We start from the raw sequence: 12,681 nt of genomic DNA, 5'->3' as shown, positions 1-12,681 counted from the left end.
TTTTCCATCTGCAGCCTAATCAAAGCTGAATTATAGAATACTCAAACTCCTAACAACCTTTTTGCTCTAAATATTTAAAATGGATGTGAGCAGGGCGACGTGATTGTTAGAATAACTATGTTTGTCAGGAGACCGACATAGATGCATCACTATCCATCTGCCCTGTTCTCATTTTGAGTAAATAGAGGGGGGATGACTCATACTGGCAGCGCTGTGGAGTGGCGTGTGGGTAAAGATAAAGAAGAAATTTCATCATGTGGGCTCAACGTGGTTCCACTGCCTCAGCTGTTCAAATCAATGGAGTCAAACTCAATCAATCAAGTTGAATATCTTTGAGTCTCTCTCGCTTTCACGTTTAAATGACAGTGTTACAATGTTAAAGACAGAGACACCCACACTCTGGAATCATAATATATATGCATTTGTTTCCAGTACTGTTTGGATCAGGCCTGGTTTTGGTTCAAACAGCTGTGTATCAGTCCAGGGTGATGGTTTGGATATAAAATAAAATGGTACTAACAAAGCCTGTGCCTATGTTAAAAGTACCTAAATATCTTATGCTCACTTGGGTTATAAACCCATCAAATCCTGACTATCCATCTATCAGTCTGTGGAGCTTGGCAGCTTTCAGCAGAACAACACATATATGAACATATGTGTGTTATTTGTGACACGTTTGTACAACTTTCTCAGCCTGTCATCGACCTGCCTGTGGGTGTTAACTGAACAATCAGAGCTGCATCATGAAAAAAGAGGGTGCAGTCATGGAGAAGGGGAGAGCAAATTTGAAGTTGTTGATTGGTTTAAACTATGGGTGCAGTAGGCTTGGGTCACACAACAGGAAATGAAAAGATGGTTGACTTGATAACTGCCTAGAGTGCTGAGACATGGCTCACTCTGTGTATGAGGACTGAGATTCATTATTTTTCTAGCAGCCAATGCCTGGCAGTCATGTGGGATAATACCATAAAACCTTCAGGCTTTGGTTCTGCTGAGAGGCACAACAGTGGTGTGAGTGATTTGTCAGAATCATCCTTTACTTTTAAAGATACTTTTCTACACTAAATCACCCAATATTAGATAATATTTTTATTTAGCTCCTGAATATTTTAAATCTTATAAACATTGAGCTAAGGGTTCATATGAAGTGGATTGTAGACTCCAGTTAAGCAGTGTTCCTGATTCTGCAAGGCTTCCTAGAAGTATTTACTGTAACAAGACCATCTATTTGCAATGTCAGCCACATGTACATGTAAGTGGGGCACACAGAGTGGAGGTAACTGCTCAGTAATGGGTGGGCTGCACACCGATCAGCAGGTAGAAAGCTTGAAATTGCAATTGCAGCATCTCTCCCATACAGACAGATGGCAAAGTAAAGATAGCGACACTAGCATCTTGTCTGTCACCCTCAATCACACATATGCTACTGTATCTGAGGTCCCCAAAACTGTTTTTTTTTTTCTTTTAACTTTCTGTGACTTTGACAAGTTATTTCACAAAACCAAAGATTTTTTGAACGTGCTAAACTTGTGAAATCCTACTTTGTGCAGCTCGTCTTTGTTCCTCAAATTTGCCACCACGCTCTGCTGTCCTCTCAGCCGTCAAGGTGAAACACGGCCCTCGCACACAGAGAGAAAGAAAATATAATCTATAGAAATAACTTGAGCATTGCCATGGAAACTAGTTGTTCCAGCACTGGTACTGAAATAAGAAGTTAGGAGAAAGGTTGAAGAATTGCTAAGTTTCTTTTCCCTTTACAGCTCTCACATTTTGCTTCATTTCAAGGCCTGTTTCTCTGAAGTGTGTTGTATATATGCTGATATGTTTAGTGGCTTTGTTAACTCAATGCATCACCCTTTGTAACAAAGCCTTTGCCATTCTCTGAGTGAAAATGTATGGTTGTATAAATGACAAGATTTGGGGGGCTCACGGTTTGGGGTGCTTGAGCGTTGCTGAGCTGTATAAAGGCCACGGGGGAATTTTAACAGTCCACAACCTTCCCTTACACTTCCCCATCATTTTTGAACTGCTTGATCCAACACCTCTCCCACTGAGTCACTCTGATTTACCTCATCAAATGAACAAAGAGCCAGAGTCATGATTTTATGCTGGTGATGTTGGCATTTCTTTGGTCATGTTTTACTGTTACCCCCTCTTTTTCTTCCCCCAAGATGTGCCATAATCTAATTCCCCCTTGCCATGTTTTTCAATTGTTTTCTCAACTGTGACCCTAACACTTTTACAAGGCCGAAGAGAAAATTGTTCTGATTTAAAATGTAGTGTATAAATAGACTGTGTTAGACTGATATTCTGCCATGTTCTGCTAACATACTCCCAATATGTTTAATGCTTAACCTTGACCCTTCTGAATGACTGCAACTTTTTACACCCAATAATCTTTATTTAATCTGGGGTGTTCTTTTCACAGTGGGCTAAAAAGATTATATAACTGAAGCTTGACAACAAATTGTGGCTCATTAAGATGATTTTTTAACTGTGCACTTGTGTTGGTGGCTGTTTATGAAGACCGTCATTGCCCCATGTATATCTGTGGTGTTTGGGAGGGAAGTGGGCATCAGGGGACTCATGTAAGAAAGACAGCAGTAGTGTTTAATACTCTGTCTCTCAGTGTACTGTAGTGTGTACTGAGAGTTTGGGTTAGAAATTAGGGGCATCAGTTTCCTGCAGGGTTTGCATACAGATTAAGCTAATTAGAAATGAGCCATAGAAACCACCATGCCCAAAGGGGGGGAAATCGGATTGAGCCTATTTTTCATGAGAATTTGGGGGGAAAAAACACAATGAATAATTCAACTATATTTTTTAAAATCCTGATTATTTTTCACGCAATAAAGAAACAAAAGAGGAGAGGAGGTAAAGAAGGGAGGGGGGGAGATGTTTATCACTATCCGAGAACAATCTTACACAGCTTTCTTTTTGTAATTTTTTTTTTCATGCAAAAATCATGCGGCCAATTTGTTGATGTAAGTGACCTGAACCTCGTGGTTTGCTATCTTATTTAACCAATCACAGCAGAAACATCTGAGCGTTAGTGTAGTAAGCATAGGTAAGAATAGACAGTTAGCAGTGAAGGATAGGCTGTGTAGTACAATAGATGTTAAGTTGTTCAGTGTAATTTGTAGTCTACTTTTATCTTGTATTAGTGAATTAACATGTAGGTCTATGCAGTATAGGGAGATAGGTCAGAGCAGTCAGGAACAGGTGCAGGTTAGAGTATTTTCTTACATCTTGTATTTTATTCCAGTTGGCAGACAGTTAGTCAGCATTTTAACTTCTTAAATAGAACAGACTAACTAAACTTATATAACTAACCTCATGTGAAGTTGTAGTGCTGTTCTAATACTGGTGTTGCTGTATTCATTTGAACTGTTTTTCTTTTGTTGTTCTGGAGGAGGTCTCTCTCTCAGGTGGTCTCTAACACTCTTTTCCTCCGTTGTCTCTTTCTTGTCCTAGGAGGTGAATTAGTGTTGCCCATTATAACCGTGGACTCCCTAGACCCCCCATCCATCGCCACCCGCTACCCAGTAATCCCCCCGCCCCCCACCACCTACCGCCCCTTCCTCACCCTGCTCGAAACCACCAAAGAGTCCCTCCCCTTGCCCAACGGTCGGCCCCCATGCCCCCTGGACCAGGAGGACTGCGAGGAGACCATCGAGGTGTCGGCGTATGGCTCGGGGGAGATGCAAGAGTCTGATGACGAGGACTATTACAAAAACTCCCCCCTAGTCACCGACAGGACTGTCCTCCCTCCTCCCCCGGCCGTTGAGGGTGGCGTCCAGAACCCCCGAGACCGCCATTTCTCCCGCTTCCCCAACTCCCACCGCCCACCTCTCTCCTCCACCCCCACGGCCAACCCTGACCAGCTCAGCCCGCGCATCAAGCCAGCCGCCGGCGGCAGCAGTAGTAGCAGCAACAACATCCCTGCCGGGAAAATGAATACCCGGGACCAGGTGCTGCTGCCGCCGGCCCACCCCTCGTCAGACCCCGGCCACCGCCGAGTCCCTGGAATAACCTACCCCCCAAATTTCCCCCATGTTCCCACTCCAGACCCCACGTCTCCTGAGAGAGGTCTCCCAGGCGCCGTAGAGGTGCAGCAGTCCAGCAGCACCACGGGAATGGTAGTGGGCATCGTAGCAGCCGCCGCCCTCTGCATCCTCATCCTGCTCTACGCCATGTATAAGTATCGCAACCGTGACGAGGGCTCCTACCAGGTGGACCAGAGTCGCAACTACATCAGCAACTCAGCCACGCAGAGCAACGGAGCCCTGGTGAAGGAGAAACAGCCCACCACTGCCAAGACGGTCACCAAAAACAAGAAGAACAAAGACAAAGAGTACTACGTCTGAGGGAGCACCGCCGTGACACACAGAGACAGACAGCAGACACACTTAGAGAAGGAAAGAGACAAGAGAGAAAGAGAGAGAGAGGGAGGGAGAAGAGGCAGTATATGGAAAATGGTGAACATAACACAGAGGGTTATTTATTTAAAACTCAGTATTGTCAGGTGCATTGTCATGCATGTTACCAATTCCAGTCTAATCAGGGGGAGGCAGAAAAATAAGATGGCAAGGTGACATTGTGGTTCTTCACACCTTTCAGCATCGCTTTGATTGATTTGACTTCTTATTCAATGTTAACCATGGTGTGGATTTAAGGAAAGGCTATTACACCTCAGATCTCAACACATACTGTGCCAACAACTGCGTACCACATGCTGATAAAACAGTGATTTATGGGTTAGCATATGACAGGTTATTTAATATCTTGAGTACTGTAGGAAAGCACCAACATCAGTATTTGTGTCAGGGTCTGTAATTCAATCTGAGGCGAGCTTGTGGTGTAAGCCGTCACCTTAGACAGTATCAACATATTATTTTCCAACTAGGCTTGAATTAGCAACTTGACGTCCCTCTGTAAAATCAATATACTGCCAGCATACAGAAACACTGTGTCAAATCCACCTCTCCCACCACTGTAAGTGTTCCACATCTCTGATCTCATCAGATCTCTCTCTCTCTTCCTCTCATTGGCTCGTGCACTCTGTTTCTCTCCTTGTCTACGGTGCTCAGCAGCTGATGCAACGTTAACTCTGCCGTGTTTCAAGCATGTAGTATTCATTAACGAAAAAGAGATAAAAACTGTTTTTCTTTCCGTGGAGTTCAAAAAACAAAAAATATGACGATGATTGATGATCATAACAACGTTAAACGTAGCAACTATGTGAGATACCACCGCTCCAAACTAATGGAAGCTAACTTGTACGTTTAGCCACCAAAAACTTGTTGAGGCCAAAACCCCTTGGTCGTCCTTTGTTCCAGCAGATCTGTGTCATGTGTTTCTGGGGCTCAGAGGTGCCCCCTAGTGGGCCAGCAGAGAAACTGTGTCACGTCCTTACAGTTACTAATCACCGAAAAACAGAAAAAACCTCCAGCAAACAAGATGAACTCTGTTCTATATAATTATAAATATATGTATAGACGTTGCAGAAACCTATGGACCTAAATTGTGAGCGAGTGGAAAAGTTGCTGATACTGAAGGGCGAAGATGGACTTTAGGATTTTTGACGTCGGAACAGTTTCACCACCCAAATCCCCAGACCCCCCCACCCCCCTCTCATGAACAGTATGACTGATGCAATGCCTTGCTGCAAGACTCAGTCACTTTGGTTTGCTCTTTTCTTTTTTTATTTGATTCTTTTCTCCGGAGAAATGAGAGACATTTTAGGGAAATTCTGAATTCATTCTTGCTGGGGTCCCACTGTGGAGAGAGATACCTTGCAGCTGAAAAAGCAACTGTGTCTTTCGCCCCTCTCTAGCCTGACTGGACTGATGGCAGCCAATGGGCAAAGCAAACTTTGTGGGAAGAGCACACAAATATAGGTGAACGGCAGTTCCCTGGAAGATGAACAACAGAACTCTAGTATTCCAATTTTCTCGACTCTATTAAAAAAAGAAAATTGTACCATGAAAAGAAAAGAAAAATCCTGAAAAAAGTTTGTGAAATGTCTAAATATTTGACTCTCATCCCATTACTAAGAGAAATGTGTTTTCCCTACTATCATTCCTGTTTGGAGAAAAAAATGACTATGATTCTGGGAAACAAAAATTTCTATGTATTTTCTTTTGGTAATTGAGCAAATGTGATTTGGATTATGAACATGAAACCAGACATTCTCCTTTTCCAGGGGAGAAAAGTTCCTCTCCTTTTATTCCATCCTCAGTCTATTTTTTGTCCTGCATCTATTCCTTTTTTTCTGTATGGCAGATTGTCTGTCCTCATACCCTGTGGAGAAAGCAGGCTCTATCCATCCTTCATCTATTTTTTTTATTTGTTTTATATCTATTTCTGTCTATATGGCTAGAGACAAGATGGCAGCCATTTCATTTGACAGGCTCCATCGATTCACTCTCCTGCCACGTTTGTCTGGTTTCTCTCTTTCTCCATTCCAAGCATACTCCTCCCAGTATCTTCCTGTTCTTTCTAAATGTTATTGTAAAGTGTTCCAGTGAGATGACTCTAAATATGTGTACATTAACAGAGGGAATACACTTGGTTATATACTTCTTACTCCCTGTGTCGTGTCGTCTGTTTATCGTCTCCTTGTCTCTCAATCCAGTTTAATCTTACCTGGTGATGTGTGCAGAATATTTGGACAGTTGCTTCTAAAAACCTCAGCTTGATTTGAAAACAGTCATAGCTCCGTATCAGGATTATATTTAATGTACAACACTGATGGTTAAAGCCACCATGTGTAAAATTAGATCATTTCTGACTTTAGTGTCCCCCAGTGGTAGAATCTAAAAAAAAGATACTAACAGACAGCTGAGATAATTTCACAGAGAATCTCATTTTTCTTCAAATGAAATGTTAAAGTTACTACAAGGAACTTTTAACAGGTTATGAAACAGTCTCATGATATTCATGTATTCAAATATTCATGTTACTTACTAATCTACAAAATAATTTATAGAAAATTGATTAGGTCAGGGTCTTTTCCACTGATTGGAAGAGTAAGAATCTTTTAAATTTTGCCGTGAAGAATGCAAGATTGGCTTATTACCCACTAGGCTCTCCACTTTGAAGGCAAGTTATCTTCTAAATTGTCTGATAGAATAAGCAATAGTTGTTCAGCCATTGAAGCACTGACTTTAGAAGACAAGTTTAGTTCAAACTTAGCTTTAACTACAAAACCTGTACTCTTAACTTACAGTATTTACCAACCACTTTTGAAATGAGTGCTGTGCAGTTTTAGATTTGTGGATGTATTCTTCCTTAGAGCTATATTATAGCTACAGGGATTTTTTGTATCACTTACCTTAGCAGAGAGGTCTGGATCTGCTGATAATTCAGGGTATTGCTCAAGAACACTTCAGCATTGAAGAGCCGCTTTCACTGTGAGTTGAAACAAAGACAAACAGTCAACCACCAGGCTAACCAAGCTCTTGTGATCACTTCCTGTAATTTAATCACCCCTGCAAGGCAGAGCTGCTGATTTTATTTAATCATGTGTTAATTTTGTGTTTCTCTTCACATACACAGATGTTATTCTATAGGTGTGATCCCACAGGTGTACCTATGTAGGCATACTCAAAAATATCTTTCTTGTTCATACATATCATACACATATTATTACCAGCATAACAGATTAGGAAAGCATTTTATGACAAACCTTTTGATGATTTTATGTTACCATACCCTTACAAAGTAACTGTACTATGCTTTTCATGAGAATCTTTAGTTTAAGAAATGTTGTCCACAGTTTAGGAAAATGCCACACTACCATCAGTTGAGTTTGAGTCCTCATGTACAGTCTTCTTCACACCTCTAAAGGAAATACTTTTCACATAGTGAAAGTTAAATCATCACAAGTAGCCAATCAGTTTGGTGAAGATGTTTAAAAACCGTGGTTAATGCATGCTAATGATCCAAACATTAAAGAGCAATCATGCCACTCAAGTGCAGTCCTCAACACCTCTCCAATCATGAACAACATGCAGAAGCAGCGTTTCTTCATGTTTAAGACTGTCTCAAAGACAGATTGAGATAAGTGCTCTAATGTAATTGTGACTTACTCATGCCAGTACAGTTTTAAAATTGATTCTTCTCTAAAGGAGACATAATTCAACCTTTTTTTAAACATCAAGATTGTGAGCCTCATATGACATAATATTTACCATTTACATCTACTGCCAAGATATAAACTACATTAATGAATTCATTAATAGGCTTATACATACTTATATTTGAAAGCCTTATCATTTTGAGTCTGCTAGTTGTCCATTGCACTGAGAACAGATGAGGATAAGAGAAAAATGGTAAACAGTTAGAAATTGAGTTGTTTAAGGAGAACCTGTGGCAAACTAGATGTTTCTTTGTGAGCGATATTGGCTAATTTTACCTACTTTACATATATTACAGTAGCAAATGTTAGCAGCAATGACTTCCCATACAAATTTGCTGTTGCCTTAAAGCTGAATCTGAGCTGCTTTATATGACAAAGACCACATCAGCACATCAGTCCTGGGGCCTGGATCATAAAACAAGATTTGTGCATTAGCCAACTATAATCTGGGCTTCACTCAGTTTCCAGTATCATGAATCTGACTCACTTTTTTACCAGGGCACATCATCATGGTAATCTTCCACCAACTTGCACCGATTTTTTAAATCTCAACAGTCAGAAAGGAACACATATTGAACACTTGAGTAAATGCAGAGACAACACACTGGACAATAGGTAGGCTATGAATCATGACATGAATGATAACAATCATGTTACTAGACAACCACTGAAATGCTGCGAAAACACAAATTCTTCAGTATTTCTTTAACAGAACAGTTATGGACATTCATTAGAGAGTTTGCCTTGCTAATATACACTGCAATCCACATGGGAAAGGGAAAGAACAGAACAGAGGAAAAAACACAAAATTTAATAAAAAAAAAGACAATAGATGGGGAAATGAGGACAACATGAACTGTAAACTTCAAGACTTGTGGCTCTGTACTGAAATCTGATGAAGTAGATCACAAACTAACAGCCACTGATACCCTCTCACTCACAGTGCATAAGTTGCTCCCCATTTTTAGTTGGTTTTGTTTTTATCATTATATCTGAATTCCAGTCATAAAAATCATGTTAAAAATAATCATTGTAAGACCGATGGGTAACAATTTGATCAGAGGACAAACGATTAGAATCCTTCAACACCCAACACTGTAAGAATTCATCATCCTGCTGTCAACACCATCTGACCCAGACTTGACCCAGCTCGGATCATTAAGTCATCATGCCTAAATCATATTTATTATTGGCTCAACAATGTGTGTCCTGTCTTAACCTGTTCCTGAACAGATTCAATTCAGAGAATCACATTTATCAACACAAATAATAACATAATTATAGATGAATGGTAACTTTTACAAAAACTGCACAACTTTTATGCACAGTTAGAGTAGCAATGTCGGCTTCATGTGATATTGTATACTGTAGCCAAATTACTAGCATCTATGTCCATAGAGCAAAAAGAGACAAGCACCTTAATAATATCCCTCTGCTGCATCAGAGGTATAACAGTGCAGTAGGAGCAGAACTTCTTATTCTACTGACACAGTATATTCTCCATATCCCCGGGTCTCAGCCGACCTCTCAACATGGAGACGAGCTGTCTTACTGATTGCTTACATAGGCAATATCTTTGCCTAATCTGCTCATCAGTGTGTCTCATAACAAAACAACAAACTAAGCATAACAAAGTGGCCTGTACCTTCTTGATTATTTGCAGTCAGCACACAACCAGAGCACAGTGGTTTACAAAGTCTGCATCCATGATGGGTTAATTAACCAAATGAATGCACATCCATACACACCACTGAAACACCTGATTCCAATTACAGATCAATTAAACAGCTTATTCCAACTGTCCGTCCACCTAAGTAGGAAACTATAGCGCTCCACCTGTCCACACTACACAGTGTAAACATTTTTGAATAATTACTGGCAAATCAAAATCAAAAGGAGGAATATTGTGAAGAAAAAACAGAAGTAAGGCTGAGCAGGGCTGGCAGGACTCAGTGGTTCCACAAGTTGCAGAGAGGCAGGATTCCAAAAAAATTAAGTGATCTTTACAGCTGGAGTGCAGGAATTTTGTCTCCCCCTGCTGGCAGTGAGAGTAAAGGGGGGCGTTCAGCTATGATTGCCTGACATGGGCATGCAGCACGCTCTCATGTGCAACCTGAATGACAGGCACACAGAGAAGGCCAGTAAAAACGGATTTGTTTTGATGGCCCACTGGCCCACCAGGATTTGTCCCAGAACAGTATGCTCGACAGCCAGTACACCACTGGCCATAACCCACTGTTACGGCTGTAAAACGGTGGATAAATTGTTTTGAGCATCACACAACCCCCATAAAATGACTTGTTTCACTATCAGAATTTGATCCATTCGGTTGTATAACATTTGGAAAGTCTAGAGGAGCCACACAATTAACAGCCAAATGGTCAACGTGGGAACATCACCCCCAACATGAGATTTAAAAACTCTGTGAAATACAGATTTATCTGGTGTTGATAGGCTTAATCAGCAATGTGTGAACTCGTTTGACACGGGCTTGAATGTAACGGACGTTTATTTATATGTAAAAGTTCCACACTGCAGGTTTAATATAGCAAAAAAACATGTAGCAAAATTAACTACAAAAACCTGCCAAATCAATTAGCACCACAGCCTGTGTTAGATTGCTCATCTCTCACTGCAGCTTTGGCTGTCTAAACCCTCCATATGTGCACTTTTGTTCCCTCAGCTCTCAGTACCTGATCCGATGCTACTTCAGTCTGTTTATTTGGGAAAAAAACGAGTTTAAAAAGGTAAGGAACACACGCTAGTGAGCAGCTAGTCTCAGTCTGGATGTTTGCTTGGCTAAGTGAGTGAACACCGTGGCATGAGAGTAGAGTTAGTGTTTGGTGGTTCATCTGCTCTGATGGAAGCAGAGAGGCTTATTACATTGCATGTAACAGGTTATATTCTAAAGAGGAAAACACACATGCTGCAGAGGTAGTAGGCCTGTTGCTGAGATGGCCTGGACCAGCTTGTTCTAGGTGTCAAGGGAAACAGTACTGGCAGTTTTATTGCCAAAAATGTAAATTGGGCAGCACAAATGAAAATATTATTATCATTACAGAGTAAATGTAAATGTATGCTTAAAAGATGGTATTGCATTAGTTAAGTCATAGCACTAAAGCTACATTTGCAGCTAATTAGCACAAATGAGCCCTTAAATACTTCTTCAAACAGCAAGAGTTGTGTTGCATGTTATTCCTTCCTAGCATTGGCTGAAGCCAGATAATATGGATGATAAATTGGCCATAGTTCATTGCAATATGGGCTTATGTTGGCCAGTAAGTAACAAAAAGTTGCAGTACAGATATGCCAAGTTTGAGGTCATTTAGAAACGGTGTCTAAATTGCATAAGTTTGGACATCAGATACACTGGTCATTTTATTTTTCAACTACAAAATGTCCCGCTCAGTACATATTCTGGCCACAATTCTTTGAAAAACTGATATAAGGACTCCTCATGAAAAATGTTAGTTTGCTATGTCTTTATGTTAAAACATGTAACATCTATGCTAGCAGCTCTGTGATACTGTACTTAGGCATAGCAGTGTCAAAGTACAGTGCTAGGCTGCGGTCTATCGTCTTTTCCTAACCACTTTTCCTTGACCTTGATGGAAAACATCACAAGATCAAGGAAAGACGTGAAGGAGAATTCAAAAGGACTTAGGAAAAGACAACCACAGTGCTAAGAGAATCCATCTGCACTTACACTGAGCTACATAATTATGCAACATGTTATTGACGTCGGTCTGCTGTGGTGAAACTACCATGTTCTGAAGATGGACTACAAAAAGCGCATCTTAGATACTTCACCCCATGCATTTTTACTGTGTTGTTTCATGCAGGCTATATAAACATGGACAACACGGTGAAAAATATTACTTCATTACCAAGGTTGGAATTGGATTAAAAAGAGGAAAATAAGCTGCCAGTCACAAAACTGAAACAAAATTGTCAGATTGAGAATGCTCGTTCACACTCACCCTCCTGAATCCTAATTATTTTATGAAAATAAATGTTAAATGTATGCAAGATAGGCAGAACATGTTAGGCCAAAAAATATAACAGTTATAATTGTCACACAGGGTAGTATAAACTAATTGAACCTCTTACTATGAAAAATTCTTATTCTTGCTTTAAATAACACTTGGCAACTTCTGGTTGCTCTGACTCTCAGCAAACAAATACAACAGCCACGACAGGCCACTAGTCCATAGCTGTCCATCATTCATCCTCAACTGGAAGGACACTTTGGTCTCCTTCAGTCAAGCTGTGCACAGGGCATCAATATTTTACCATAAACTGTATGAAAATAATGGACGTAGCCACTGTGACGTCACCCATTGGTTTGTGGACTCCTGTTCTGAAGCCTCAAGTTTGGCATTTTGACCGTCACCATCTTGGTTTTTTGGAGCCAGAAGTTATGAGAAGTAACCATATTTGGATGAGAACATGGAGCTGGGGAGGAGCACCTCACACAACATCATGGTAGTGACTTGTCAATCACAAGGTAGCCACGCCCTAAAGCATACCTGCTTTAC

General features: G+C 40.7%; 1 protein-coding gene and 1 long non-coding RNA gene across 9 annotated transcripts in view; one reads left to right on the top strand and one right to left on the bottom strand.

The window, feature by feature from the left end:
- The window catches only part of nrxn2b (neurexin 2b), a 716,836-nt gene extending 710,248 nt beyond the window's left edge, over window positions 1-6,588 (top strand). For all 4 annotated transcript variants that reach the window (XM_042400576.1, XM_042400577.1, XM_042400578.1 and 1 more), the window contains one exon: window positions 3,475-6,588. In XM_042400576.1, the coding sequence (XP_042256510.1) occupies window positions 3,475-4,367 (893 nt within the window). In that variant the 3' untranslated portion in view covers window positions 4,368-6,588. The remainder of the gene's footprint in view (window positions 1-3,474) is intronic.
- Window positions 1-12,681, bottom strand: part of LOC121888950 — a 29,704-nt gene that overhangs the window by 4,222 nt on the left and 12,801 nt on the right. For all 5 annotated transcript variants that reach the window (XR_006093389.1, XR_006093386.1, XR_006093385.1 and 2 more), the window contains exon 4: window positions 7,337-7,413. This is a non-coding gene — a long non-coding RNA (uncharacterized LOC121888950). The remainder of the gene's footprint in view (window positions 1-7,336; window positions 7,414-12,681) is intronic.

This window comes from Thunnus maccoyii, chromosome 22 (assembly GCF_910596095.1).
Source record: "Thunnus maccoyii chromosome 22, fThuMac1.1, whole genome shotgun sequence".
Classification (NCBI taxonomy): domain Eukaryota; kingdom Metazoa; phylum Chordata; class Actinopteri; order Scombriformes; family Scombridae; genus Thunnus; species Thunnus maccoyii.
The sequence above is the reverse complement of the archived record's forward strand: the minus strand, read 5'-3'. Positions and strand labels throughout refer to the sequence as shown.